At 43.5% G+C, this 14757-nt stretch overlaps 1 protein-coding gene across 9 annotated transcripts in view; it reads right to left on the minus strand.

The window, feature by feature from the left end:
* The window catches only part of PBX3 (PBX homeobox 3), a 229769-nt gene that overhangs the window by 140384 nt on the left and 74628 nt on the right, over positions 1 to 14757 (minus strand). Inside the window, exon 1 of one of the 9 annotated variants that reach the window (XM_053374383.1) lies at positions 11571 to 11666. The exons of 7 other annotated variants lie outside the window; for them this stretch is intronic. Coding sequence is in view for 1 of the 2 variants with exons in the window: in XM_053374381.1 (XP_053230356.1) it covers positions 2898 to 2904 (7 nt within the window). In the remaining variant the exon portion in view is untranslated. Of the gene's footprint in view, positions 1 to 2897; positions 2920 to 11570; positions 11667 to 14757 lie in introns of those variants that run through there. One more of the 9 variants, XM_053374381.1, reaches the window with a different exon arrangement.

The following is a 14757-nucleotide window of genomic DNA, read 5'->3' on the forward strand; positions in this document are numbered from 1 at the left end:
TTGCTAACCCCCCCCCCAGCCCCCAGAGCAATGAGGGATGCTCTGTTATTACAAGCTCAGGATATTCTATTATTCCACAATGTGATTCCCCTCCAATGTCCTCTATCCTTAACATTTTTGAAAAACAGACTGCCTGTTTGATGCTGTCTTTGCCTCAAAATAGTCTGCTCTTGTTTACCCAGGAGTAGAGCTTCAAATATTATATTCTCACATTTTCAAATCACTGTAGACACCTGAGACAAAAAGTGTCCCCAAAGCTGCCTGCACAGGCTACATGCTGGTCACTCTTTCTTGTCAAGACTGATTTATTGCCTCCTTGCTGTTCAATTTCACATTTTGTCCTCATCATATCCGTGCCTCATGATCATTCCAGGCTGACCCTTGTAGGGCAGGCAAGGAATATTGATAAAACAATTATCTGTTAGCCGTTCATTTGATTTTCCATTTCAATTACGGATTGCACGAGGCAAAAGGAAAAAGATTGCATCATTGATTTTTCCCTACCTTACAACAGTAAAGAGTTGCTTTGATGGTTGTAAAATGAATGCTACTCAACCATGCTTTTAAAGGTCATATGGTTTCATTTTACTGTATTTTTAAAAAAATTAAAAGCCCCCAAATATACAACTGTTAAGGGTCAGAACTGGGTCAGCAGATGGAACAACTGGATAATTTTCTCAAAGTTGGTTTTTTAAAAGCTTTTTCTCACTGCTTGAATGAGGGTGGAAACCCATGAATTTGCTCTGATATGGTTACAATTAATATGATTTATTTTCACCTTTCCAAAACTCTGCTGAATTATTTTCAGTAATTATGGAGAAATGGTCTGAAGGCGCCATCTCTGAAGCTGAGCAGATCTAGGACTAGCCAGTTTTCTGGATAGGAGACTGGCCCGTGTATGCTGCTCTGTGGTCCTTGGAGGGAGGCCAGGACACAAAGTGAGTGAGCTATGGTAATCTATTCCCATAAACAAAACAAAAAAGTAAAATTTAGTGGTGTTACCCACAGTGGCTGGAAAAATCCCCAATGAAAACTAGAGATAAAAGAGGCAAGACATAGCCTAAAAGGCTACAAAGTGAAAGCTTGCTAGGGTAATTACCTCAAGAAAGCTTAGAGCTACTGCTACTGTTTTTGCAGCTGTCAAGTGAACTGAGCAGGACAGCACTCATCCTGCTACCTTGAGGCATGCACAGAGAATCACAGAGCTCTCCCTAAGGGGAGGAGCAGGACAGCCTGCTCCTTAGCTCTTCCAGAGTTGTATTCTACATGGCCAAAGAACTGCTTGCTGGACTACACTGAGGTCACAAAGAGGTAAACAAAAGTAACATGCAAATGAGTATCATGTATGCAAGTGTTCCAAGGTTACCTGCAAGATACTTCACTGTGCATACAGCTAGAGAGATGGTGAGCACAGTACAACTGGAAAGTGATACTCAGTTCAATTAGATTGCCCTATGTTGGCTCAAAATGAATAAAATAAATAAAACCTGCAGCAGCTTCGTATGCTTTGAGGTTTTTCTTTAGTCCATGCCATCTACAGAGCACCAAAGAGACTATTATCCCTTGCTAAATATAACTATGTTAAAATTTCACCTGAGAGGATGATAATGTGCTCTCACTAGCCAGTGATCCAGGACGGTCACACATTTAAACAGAAATGGTGCTCAACCTACTACACTTCATTACGGTTCAGCGCTTGGTACAGCTCTAGTGGGATTTTCACATGGTCGACCTTAAGAAAAGTTCAGCCTTTGATCAAGGTTTAGAGCTCCTGGAACAGCAGTGGTAACACGAAAGCGTTTCCATTTTCTGTGCCATAAGGTGCCTCTGTTGATCTCCTTAAAGCCCTAGAGTTTTCTTCCAAGCCCGGATTACGCTCAGCAATTAAGGTAATGAACTAGCTGAGGTAACAAGGCATAATGATCTCTTTTGTCCTTTGAATTCTTATGAACTTCCCTTGTTCACAATGAGGAAAAGCCAAACATGCTAGATGCAGTTTAAAGCTATGGGTGGTGTTGTGTGGTTTTTTGTTTTGTTTTTAAAAAAGGGAGAGACAGATTACTTCCATTATGCCTTCATGGTTTGACGTTTTTAATTTAAAACACCTGTAATATTTAAGCACACCAAAATACTCACACTCAGAGTATGCTAGCTTACATTCTTGTAATATTTTGACACGTTGCAAGTTATTATTTTAATGCCTGAAAAGATAATGTGATGAATCCACTGAAAATACATCAAAATATATGTATGTGGGCCTGTGTCTCACTTTTTAGTTCCAAAACAGTGAATTCTTACAAAATAAATACCCAAAGCATACAACAGAGCAGGCGTGCACAGCTAAGAATGATTGAGACTGCACAGAGGAAGAACAATAATGAGAAGACCACAAGCACATTTACTGCAATCCACTAAGTGTTGCTTCTGCGCAATCTCCGTTCATTTCAAGAGGGGGCGATGCTGGAGAAACGCATGGCAGCACTCAGTGGGCTGCAAACATTTTCTGTCTGTCCACAGCAGAACTTTGACATCAAATCAACTCTTCGTCATTAATGTGCTTTTTCTAGAGAAGAATCAGTTCCGAACAGAGATATCCAAATAGAAGAAGGTCCACTTCAAGATTTTATTTACTTATTTGGAAGCAGCTGGCCTACTATTTATTCTTTTTTTTTTACTTCCCCACCCCCCCTTTTTTGCATGCTATAAACCTTTTTCCTGTGCTTTGCAGAATCCACTGCACTCTGATCTTTCATCTTAACACATTCCCAGCCCCAAATTTCACTTCAATCTCACCTCATCTCTCCATACTACATTAACCCCTGGCAATTGCCTTCCAAATGACCCCATTAAGCTGTAATTGCCTCAGCAGGCCTGCACTTTCGCTTGTAATTCTGTACCTCTCATCTCCCAGACGTTCTCTCAGCATCATTTCATGTTCTGGCTCCCTTCACCGAGCTCAGCTTATGACCTCGCTGCACCGTGGCCGAAATGACTACTAAAAGCATCACGGAGACGGAATTCCATTACTTATTTTTTTAAAAGTTCTCCCATGCCCCTAATGTAATATTCTTTGGGGACTGTTGTCAAGGATACCAAGCACCAGCCATTAAGACCTTTTGTTTCCCCAAGGCATTTTGTCTTTTATTAATAAATAAATAAATAAAGATAAAGGGAAGCTCATTCTCTCTCCCCACTGCCACCCTGGAAACACAGCCTGTGTATTCTGTCTGAGATGCTGCAGACTGGGAGTCACACATGTAAGGAAAGGACAAGCATGTTTCATGCTATAAAGTCATCATTTAAAAAACAAGATTTTCAAAAGGGCATTTATTTGCAATTAACTGCACATATTCTACCATTGCGCCTGCAATGAATAGAGAGGCTCAGATCTACACAGGCACAGATGAAGGCAGCAGGGGTTTCAAGAAAGCAGGGGATAATGAGAATGAAACCCATCCTCCTTCCGACCAAAGAAAATGAAGAATTTGTCAACAGGAATCCCCAAAACTGGCACAAGAGGAATGCAAACTGCAAATTCTCCAACAAAGGTTGCAGGTTCTCCCATGCCAACCACATTGCAGAATCATTCAGGTGAGACATTTTAGGATGAGAATCAATTGGTACATGACCTATAAATAGCAAGATTTTATTATTGTGCCCCAGAAACTGAAATTCTGAAGACCCTCATCCTCTTCTGGAACCATTATAGTAACTGCAGATTACCAAATTAGTGACAGTACAATCTTTTGCACATGTGTGAAAACAGACACACTTGTACATACTTCTGCTTATGCATTTCCAAATTGCAGCAGGCACTCCCCAAATTTATTCATATTGGCATTTTGTTTGCCAACAGCAATCAGGCAGGTACCCCAGTAAAACGAGGAAGAGTGATGGCAGTATTCACTCCCTTCCACTGGCTCTTTGCTCTTAAACTCAACAGATATTTGCTCATGCTCAGAACCCAACTCATAGCCACTAGACACTGACTTTCTATGTTTTTGGCCTTCTAATATAACACACAGCTTGGCTCATTTGCTTGAGTTGCAGAAGTCACTTCATCCGCAGGGTTTTCTGGCAAGAAATTTATTTAATCAATTTACTACATGCCACAGGTGGAGAATAATTTTAAATGTTATGGATAGATGACATGGAAGGGCAGTTTGGGCTGTCAAGACAGGTGCCTTTTGGAGATAACCATTCTCTATAGATTTTATCAATGTTTAAACAAGACTTAAAAAAGAAGAACTAAAGAACAACAATCCATTAACAATGTCCTAACCCATTTATTTGTATCTGACTTTTTCTAAAAGATCATGTGTTATGCATCATTATGAAATTCTGTAGCAATTTTTACATGGCTTATTTCCACATTCAGAGATGCCCCTACCAAAAAGCAGAGTTGCTTTGGACTTAGAAGACGTAAAAGATTCACAAAGGTGGTGGTTGGTGCATCTTGCAATGATAAGGCCAAGTCATAAAAAAACACAGGAAATCTTGGCAAGGGGGGAGGGGACACGTAGGAAGAATTAACTGAAAACCAAAGATAAACTAGGGGTATGATGGAAGAGCACACACAGTAACTGGTACTAATGTTGCAAGAGGAGCACTGCAGAACCTGGGAGCAAAGATCTACCTCCCTTCTTAGAAATGCTTCAAATGCCTTACCACCACACCTGGGACAGAACTCTAGTCTCCATTCTACCTATCCCACAATGCAGAAATTCAATCCATCACTGAGATGAAAAATTTGGGGTAGGGGAAGAGGATGATGGTAATATTGCTTGCCATGCCTGGCTCCTCAGTTTCACCAAGGCATCTGTCTGATGGCTGTCAGCTAACAAAAAGAGAAAATGAGTAAGTATAGAATAGATGCCACAGAAAGCACTTTAAGTGGATGGAACTGAATAGGTAAGGTGTAGTATGGGTCTTGGGGGGGTGTACACACACATTTTTAATGCTATGTGAAGTATGTTGTAGGCCAGAAGTAGACAATCTGGTGCCTTCCACCATCCCCAGTCAGCATGGCCAAAGGTCAGGAGATGTAGTTCCATGTTGGCTACTTATGCTGTGCATTGTGATGGTAGCCAGATGGAATTCTGTATTGCAATTTATTAGTTCAAGAACAAAGGAAAGTTTGCAGCTTAGTGCTACCGCTTGAGGTGGAGTGAGGTGGGGTCAGTGGTGCTTTTAATTTTTTTTATTCATCTTCCGTTGTAATTTTTTGACAAAGACTTTTGACAAAGTCCCCCATGATATTCTCGTGAGGAATCTGGTAAAATATGGGTTGAACGATGTAACTGTTAGGTGGATTTGTAGCTGGTTGACTGACTGAACCCAAAGAGTACTAATGGTTCCTCATCATCCTGGAAAAAAGTGACAAGTGGGGTACTGCAGGGTTCTGTCCTGGGCCTACTGTTGTTCAGCATCTTATAAATGACTTGGATGAAGTGGGGGGTGAGTGGGGGGTGGGGCTCATCCAAATTGCAGATGGCACCAGCAGATGAGGGGTAGCGAATGCCGCAGAAGACAGAATCAGAATACAAAATGACCTTAACAGATTGGAGAACTGGGCGCAAGCTAACAAAATGAATTTCAGTAGGGACAAATGGAAGGTTCTGCACTTAAGCAGGAAGAACCAGATGCACAAATATAGGATGGGGGACACACTAGCAGTACCACAAGCTTAACACGAGTCAACAGTGTGATGCAGCAGCACAAAAAGGTAATGCTATTCTGCGCTGCATCAACAGAAGTATAGTGTCCAGATTAAGGAAAGGAATAGTACCACTCTATTCTGCCTTGGTCAGACAACACCTAGAATACTGTGTCCAATTCTGGGCACCACAATTTAAGAAGGATGTTACAAGCTGGAGAGTGTGTAGAGGAGGGCGACCAAGATGATCAAGGCTCTGGAAACCAAGCCTTATGAGAAACGCTTGAAGAAGCTGGGTATGTTTAGCCTGGAAAAGAGGAGATATGATAGCCATATTCAAATATCTTAAGGCAGGGGTCCTCAGACTTTTTAAACAGGGGGCAAGTTCACTGTCCCTCAGACACTGTTAGAGACTGGACTATAGTTTGAAAAAAATATGAACAAATTCCTATACACACTGCACATATTTTATCTGTGGTGCACAAAAAACAAGAAAAACAATATAATATTTAAAATGAAGAACAATTTTAATCAACATAAACTTATAAGTATTTCAATGGGAAGTATGGGCCCGCTTTTGGCTAATGAGATGGTCAATATCCAGTTGCATATTTGTCACTGTTAGTTGTAGCAAGTGATGCAAGCAGCTTTTGGCTTATTCCACCTGCTCATTGCAAGAACTGAGTCATGAAGAAATAGGTTTGCTTTTCCACCTCCTCCCTCCCACTCCTTTTTCCTTTAGTGCTGTGTATTCCCCATTGTAAGCCTGAGAAGGCGGTTTCTTCGCCGACATCTGCAAGCTGCAATGTGATAACACCCCCACCACACTGCACAACTTTTGTATTTGTGTGGCCTAGCAGCATGATTAAAAAACAACAACAGTTTTTTACTTTGGGGGTTAAAATTAAACTGAAAGTTAATTGGGTCGGCCCCACCTCTGCTTATTTTCTGCGAAAAGCTAAAACAGCCCATTACGAGCCCTTACCGAAAACGAAAATCCACCAGCTGGAACTGCCTAGCCAGAATCCAAAATCCAACCAGCAAACAAAGCCTCCCTTCAGCATCCCAGTCCTTACCCCGTGGAAGCTAAACCAGCGGCCCTCAGGCAGCTCCTGGACTCCATCTCCCATCAGCCCCTGCTACCAGGTCATTCAGGGGGGCTGATGGGAGTTGTAGTCCACGAGCAGCCTGAGGGGCCCACAGGCTTCCCACAGACCTGCCTGAGGCAGATGGCATGCGAAGCCCCGCACGAGCGCCAAGGCTGCAGGGTGTTGAGTGGAGGCCAGCAGGAGCTAAGCGCGTTCCCTCAGCCCGCAAGGACAGGGCTCGCCCGTTCCCGGTGAGGAGAGGCGACTAGGCCTCACAGGCCTCACAAAAAGGGGCGGCGTTTGTGGGCCAAGGTGGAGCCGGCAAGGGGAGCCGGCCGAGGCCCGTGAGGGGAAAGCGAGCATGTGGCAGCAAGAGAGAGCAGGCGCGTGGACAGAGGAAGTCGCCAGCCTGGCCCACAAGGCAGCAGCGGCAGCAGCGGGTTTTTTCCTTGGGCCTGGGGGAGCCTGCCTCCCTGCCTCTTGCACCTGAAGATGCCGGGTGGCAGTGGCAATTGCCGGGCGGGCTGGGTTCAGGACCCTGGTGAGCCAGATCTGACCCGTGGACCGTAGTTTGAGGACCCCTGTCTTAAGGGCTGTCACATGGAAGAGAGAGCATACTTGTTTTCCCCTGCTCTGGAAGGGAGAGGGTCCCTTCCAACTCTAAGATTCTATGATTCTGTTTTCAGTCTATAAAATATCATTTTTACAGTGTTTGGACTCTTTTATCCCTCAAGCTACTTAATTAGATATTATGAACACCTTGGAGACAGAAATAATTTTGCATTCAGGCTAAACTGCTGTAAGCTGCTCTGGGCTACAATATGAAGGAGAATGCATTTTTGAATTGGTGTTCAGAGCACCTTTCCTCGAATCCCAAGTATTGATATACCTAGGATTGAAGAAAATTACCCAAGGACTGAAGACGTGGGGCTTTCCTCAGCATTCTTTATAACATCTGACATTTGCTGCCTGAGCTTCATGGCTGAGTGGGTATTTGAACCCTGATCTCCCTGGTGCAAATCCAACCTGCTATCCAGTATATCACAAAGGCTTTGACAGCACTTCAGCATTGGAGAAGATTCCACATAAGAAGCGAAACTCTAGAGATACTTTCCAACTTCATCACTGGTACTCCACTGAGGGGGCTCTTCCAACATCACATTTTCCAAAGTATTCTTTCCCCACCTCAGAAAAAGCACTACACCTGAATTTCACCAAGTTTTTTCTTCTTCTGCTGCTGGTAGTGGTACTATGGCTATTCCTTCCCCAAGTGGTGCTTGGGATTGCATTTCCAGTCACCACCACACAGGCCCGAGAGGGGGGTAAGCTGGATACATTTGCCCTGGGCTTCGGAGGGCTAAGCTGGCTTGGGGGGGGGGTCCCTGCAAGGGACTGGCTGCTATTTTGCTTCAGTTTATACTGTCAGTATAAACAGCCCCCGCATGTGTCAGCGGAGAGCATATAAACACAATATGTTCTGCCCTCATCCCACTCTTTTTGGTGATATGTTTCTAGGCACTTCTGGGTTTGGCGCTGTGTGCGTGTCTTTTGGACACAAGTTACTGGTAATTGGTTAACTTTATTCAGACAAGACTCCTGACCCAAGCTTGGCATGGGTCTGCTACAACATAAAACCTTTGTGCAGGGATCAGGATGTGAAAATTGTATCCATTGTTGTGCATAAAGCTCTCCGATAGGTATTAAAAACCCACCCACAGATGAAAGTATGCTTCTGAAGAGGATCCTGCTTCACTGGCAAGGACTAGAGACTCATATTCTTCTTCATCCCAGTGCTACCCTCTCCACTACTAGATCCTACTACCACTAAGGCCATAACCCTAGAAATATGCCCACCTGAAAAGCAAGCTAGCCTGTGTATCTCCATTTTCCAGAACAATTTAAAAGCTGAACAGTGTAATGAGCAATGGCCCAGGGACCTTGCAAGTTATGGTTAAGAACTGGAAAGAGAATTCGCTTCAAGATATTTTTTCAAATGGAAAACTACTAGTACCTTGTTTTGTCCCCTACAGCACCTCCATCTCCCCAGCCCCACAGAATAAGAGGACCCTTTCACCAGTCAGCCAGCTCCTCTGGGAAGGTGAAGGTCTAGTAGACTGCATAAGGCAGGGGTCAGCAACATGCGGCCCATGGGACAGATGCGGCCCACGAAGACCATTTTACTGGCCCATGAGCCACCCCCAAACTGAGCCGCCCGCTCAGCGAGTCCCCCCCGCGTGCTGTGCTAAACCGGCGCACCGCGGCTCGGGGACTCGCCAAGCGGTGCTGGAAATTGCGTCTGTGCACGTACGGATACCGGAAACCATGTCTGCGCATGTCCAAATGCCGAAAATCACTTCTGTGCAGGCGTGATTTTTGGCATCTGAGAATGCACAGAAGCGATTTCCGGCGCCACGGACATGCACAGACACAATTCCCGGCATCATGCTGCACCAGTCCGGCCCACAGACGATCTCTGTGGGAGTGATCCGGCCCATGGCCGGTAAACCTTGCCAACCCCTGGCATAAGGTTTCAGTTGACTCTAGCTCCCTGCAGAGACTGTGGTAGTTGCCTTAACAGGGCCTCTTGGAGCTGTCCAAAGTCCTGTATAGTGTTTGCTATACTAAGACTTGTGACTACACACGTTCTGCTTTCCCGTGACACATGAAACGAACAGGCATTTGAACCTGTGTCCCCCTTATCCAAGGCACACACACTATCCATTGTACCACAGAAGCCAGTTTTGTGGCATAAATGCTCTCAACTTCCTTCTTTTTCTTCTATGTTATTTATTTTAAGTGTAAGATGGAAGGAAATTCTGTGTTAAGTCCAGAATTCACACAGTGACTGGAAACATGGAAATTCTACTCCAGCAAGCCCAATGGCAGAATGCATTAAAGCCTATGCAACAAGGGAAGATAGTGCTATTGTAGTTTTGCTTCTGGTTTCAACACCACCACCAACAAAGTAGAAAGCATTTCAAGGGACTTCAGCACAAAGCTATAGAACATGCAATATAATAACAGTGCTCATAGGAGGAGAAAGAGAAAAGGCAGCCTGTAAAAAAGAAGAATTCTTTTATGGATGCAATGTTTCTGAAAACTGGAGTGGTGTTAATGTGAATTGTTTTTACAGTAAATGTGTTTTACAGTAAAACTGAGTGTCATAGCCAAAGACTATTCAATGTTTCTCTGCAGGTTAGTGCATCTACAGTAGGCTACAACTGAATGAAATTGTCACACACTGACGTCCAGCTTCAATAATATAGCCCCAGCATCAGAAAAGTAGTCCATGAAAACCCTAAGAAAGGCTCAAAAGTTACATCACCTAACCCCCTGCCTTATCAACACTTTCTCACAAACCCATTTCCTGCTAAAGTGTTCTTTTTAGCAGAGCAGGTAACAAAGCTGCTAGCCTATCCAACTGCCAAAGCTACTGGAAGAGACATAGGAATGATGGTATGCAACAAGTTTTGAAAATGCAAAAATTAGATCCATTTGAACTTTTAACTACTCTTAAAGTTACTAATACATTTGTTCACTATTCATCCCCTGTGTTATTATGTCTATTTGTTTCTAACTTTTGGCATCTAATTGATAATTTAAATGTATATTTTCTATTTTATGCAGATATAGGTTGCTATTTATAATATACATATAGTACAACTAACTAAATAAAAGATAAATGTAAACAGTATTACAGTTCTGCCTAACTCATTAGCTTTTTTAAAATTTGTAATCCACAGTTAATACTTTAAAAAAGTGCTGATCCTTAGCTAGAAAGAAAGCCACCTCCCTCCCCACCCCGTCTAACATATGATGTAACAGGGGTAACTGTCTCTCTTTCAGAAAACTCCTGCCATATTCTCCTGCAGGCACAGTGAATGGAAAAACAAGAGCAGCTGTCAGACCCATTGGCTCAGGGATGGCGCATTGTTGCATGGAGGGGGCCATTTGGTTCTCTGGGCAGTGGTGCAGGGCCAGAAAGGCGCTTTGCCTCTAAACCTGACCCCTCCACAGGTAGTCCAGCTCCATCAGGAACTCTACTGCTTGCTGCCATGTCACAGAGAGGAAATGGCTTGGTCTTCCCTGGTCTCCTGCACTCCAGAAGGATCCCTCAGTGATTTGGATGAGCCCCTCTGTGCTGCTGCATCTCTGCAGATGGCAAAAAGAGAGGGGGAACCTGCACCAATCTCACCCCTTGCTGCCTCGCCTAGAGGACAGAGGCCTGTCCCTGCCTTCTCGGCTTCTGCTCTGTTGCTCTTCCTGTTAAAAGGACCTTATCTTGGCTATGATACCACAACACTAGCCCTCCAGGTCCAACAAACATGTGTCATGGCCACCCAATGGCATGGGGTGGACTCCCCTACTTCAAGGTGGAGATTCTTCTCTCCTACCCTGGCAGCATCCTACCTCCACTGCTTTGCCGCTGAACTCTTGCAGCAAGTGGGAGATGTCCAAGGGCTCGAAGGTGCTCTCAGCAGCAAGGTCACTGGCCAGGAAGCACTTGGCCTCCAAGAGCTGCTCCGCAGGAAGGAAGGTGCCAAAGACCCGAAACAAGAGATGAAGGTCAGAGATGGCCATGGGGAGAAAGTACTCATTCATTCAGAGCATTTGTACTCCTCTTTTCAGCCAAAAAGGCTCCCAGAGAGGCTTATACAAAATCAAAAACAAGACACTCCCTAGTCACAGGCTTACATTCGAATAAACAAACCAACAAACACAAACAGAAGCTTCCTTTGACCATTGATAGCTCTTTGCCAAACTTGATGATACCATTATTCTACGTCCTAAAGCTAAGTCCCCTGGAAATGCCAACTTTCACTTACCCCCAGGAGTCTTTGAGATGCCATATTCTAATCCAAATAAGCAAGGGTCACTACAGCAAACCTCTGCCAACCTCTCCACGCTGAAGATGCCAGAACCTCAGTTCAAACAGTCACAGGCTCCGTTGCTTGGTGACATGGAACGCAAGGACAGCATGCCAAGATTCCAGGAGAGTCCATGTGGCCTAGTGGTTAGAGTGCTGGGCTTGGACCTGGAAGAGCAGGGCTCAATTTCCCACTCAGCCCTGAGACGCACTGGGTGATCTTGGGCTAGCCACTCCCTCTCAGCCTACCCGGCCTCACAGGATTGTTGTGAGGAGAAGATGGGGAGAAGGAGAAATATGGATGTCACCTTGAGCTGCTTGGAAGAAAAGATATAAATGCCATAAATAGATTCATAACATACCAATCCATTTAATAATAAAGTTTTTAAAATGCTGGAGTGTGTGAAATAAAATGACCAACACTAATCTGCCTATCTGTTTTGTGAGAATTTATTTCTACATGTCATGAAGTGGAATTCTGCTTAGGTCCACTGAGTGTCAGTTGTTTGCTTTCCATAATGACTTGCAAGACAAAATAGGCAATGAGGAAAGAAGGGAGAGCAAAGTAAAAGCTTGGCCACTCCCTGGGATGACTGCAGTAATGCCCCTGACCTACCCACCAGGGTTATTGTAAAAATGATTCAGAAAAATGTCTCATTACATACCCTGAACACTCAAAAAGCATTTAAAAAGTTAAAACCACTACTATGCTAAACAGAGCAGCACAATATACCGGTACTCTTAATACTATTCACAAACATAGTGAATAGTGAAAACTCCAGCATAGCTGCATGTACACTACCAGGTTATGCAAAACATACATGGAGAGTCATCTGAGGATTGAATGTACCCAAATGATACCTGCAGTCCATTTGAGCCTGGGGCTTTACTTCTTATTTGTCAGAAAACAAACAAATATTTTTCTACTCATCTCCAAGAGAACATTTATAATTGACCATTTGCTTCAACACAAAAGAGAAACACAACTCAAATGCTGCTGGAACAAGAATTTCCAGGAATTTGGAATCATCTGGAGGTCAGCTTAAGATCAAATGCTACTTGTTACAAAGACACATCTCTCACATGCAAATGTTCAATTGCAATGCCAGGTACTAATTAAAAGCTTTAATAAAGGCCAGCAGGGATTTAAAAACAAACAAACAAAACACCTACAGTACTGAAAAGAAAAGGAAGCCTTCCTTGCATCAATGCTAACACCAACCATACTTCAATACACAAAAGAAATAATTCTTATGTATCCCACCTTTCTACTCAGTGAAAAATATCTCCACAAAACTTACATTAGGAGAGAAACACTATCCTGGGAAACAGAACTTGAAGATAAGAAAGCAAGGGATACTTCTGAACCTAACCAGGCTCCACAGAAGTAATGATGCAAGTTTTGTATAAACCTGTCCATACATATAGATCCACAGAGCCCCAACATCAGGCACCCTTGTCTGTCTTCAGAAGGCACTGGGTTTTCAACATACCTTCCCTAGATTTCCATGTCCTTCATACCAGGTAAAAAATGTTTCACTGCACTGCCTGTCTTTTTACTCAGAGTGTCAATGTATATTGTGATTTACTGTTGCTGTTTTTAATCTAGTTTTTATTGCAGTTTTATCTGGATGCTTGTTTCTGCTGCTGGGCTATTCCAGTTTCATGAGAGTTATTTTAGTATGGATTCTGTGTTCTCCTTTTTTATTATTCTACAAGCCACTTTTAGGAGAGGTAGGGTATAGATTCATTTAATACAGTAAATGCATTTTTAAAAAGTAGAAAAGCAGCATCTCTCACTGCATTATTACTTGCACTGTATATTCCATTGCCTTTGCAGTGTTATATAGCCAAAATGCACAGTGCAGAGCATAGAAATCAAAGACAATCTTGAAAACACAAGAAACAAAAGTTTGCATAGACTTGGAAATGAGTTGCTGAGCAGACATGTGCCAGGATACTGCCAGTTAAGCAGACCTTTGAATGAATAAGTGGAAAGAGTCAGAGGAAATCTTCAACTGGGGAGAATTATCTGTTTATGTCAAAGACTTCTCCATCTGTGAAAACATTTCTGTGGGACACTTGAAGCACCAGCTGCAGGGATGGGCTGCGTTCACGCATCACACATCTCCACTGTTCTGTGACTTTCCCATTTAACTAGGACAGCCACAGGACAGTTCCAGTGTGTGCCAGGGGAATTGTGGAACAGCCCCACAGCTGCTAGTCACATGTAAGGGGAGATGTTAGAAAGTGACAGCTTGGCAGACCAGGAGGACCCTGGCTTCCTACCAGGAGTGGCCTTTGAGGCTCACTAGAGAATTTAAAGGCCCCATTCAGGGCTGCTATCTACCTAGCAGCTTTGTGGTTTTGCAGACCCTGCACTAACTACTCTATCCTGATTCAGGCACTAAAGAAACTAAAACAGAATGGATGCTCAAGTATACTGGTAAGGGCAATGTTGACCCTATATCAAAACTGTAAGCACCCTCAAAATGTTAAAAACTGCATCCAGTAGAAAACCATTTAGAAACCCTTACCTGCATGCTACCATCCCCAGAGGCCTCCAACTAAGGTGCATGGAAGGCTGGTAGCTACTAAGTATTCCAAATAACCCCCTCCTCCAGTACTAGCAGAAGACCTCCATCTCAGCTGCCACTTCATATCATTTATCTTCATACCACTTCATACCTCTCTTGTTGTCTTAGCTAGACAACAGTGTCTGGCACTACCTGCTTGCTGCAGGTGCTCTTGTAGACTGTTATCTATCCCTTCCAAATACCATTTGGGCTTACAAGAAACCTAGCCAGGAGGAGGGCTATTTCAGGCCCCTCGCTCAATTTTTTACTCTTCACTTTTTAAAGGTAAATCTGTAGCCCATTTATGTGCAGAGAAACAAGAGATAAGTGTGCAGGCAGTTTACAACCCAACTGCTAATTATGTAACAATGCAATTAATTAATTTTTTTTAAAAAAAACTTTTTATAACAGGTATTTCTGTTCTGTTCTGTAAGGATTCTCTCTCTCCACACTCTCGAAACGAGCATGTGTGCAACCCAGGCTCCTTACCCACAAACATGGGACTGGTTTATAATGGGGAGGATTGTGTTGGATAATAACAATGATGTACTGGCCGATGCAGATTCATCT

This window comes from Podarcis raffonei, chromosome Z (assembly GCF_027172205.1).
Source record: "Podarcis raffonei isolate rPodRaf1 chromosome Z, rPodRaf1.pri, whole genome shotgun sequence".
In the NCBI taxonomy this organism is placed as follows: domain Eukaryota; kingdom Metazoa; phylum Chordata; class Lepidosauria; order Squamata; family Lacertidae; genus Podarcis; species Podarcis raffonei.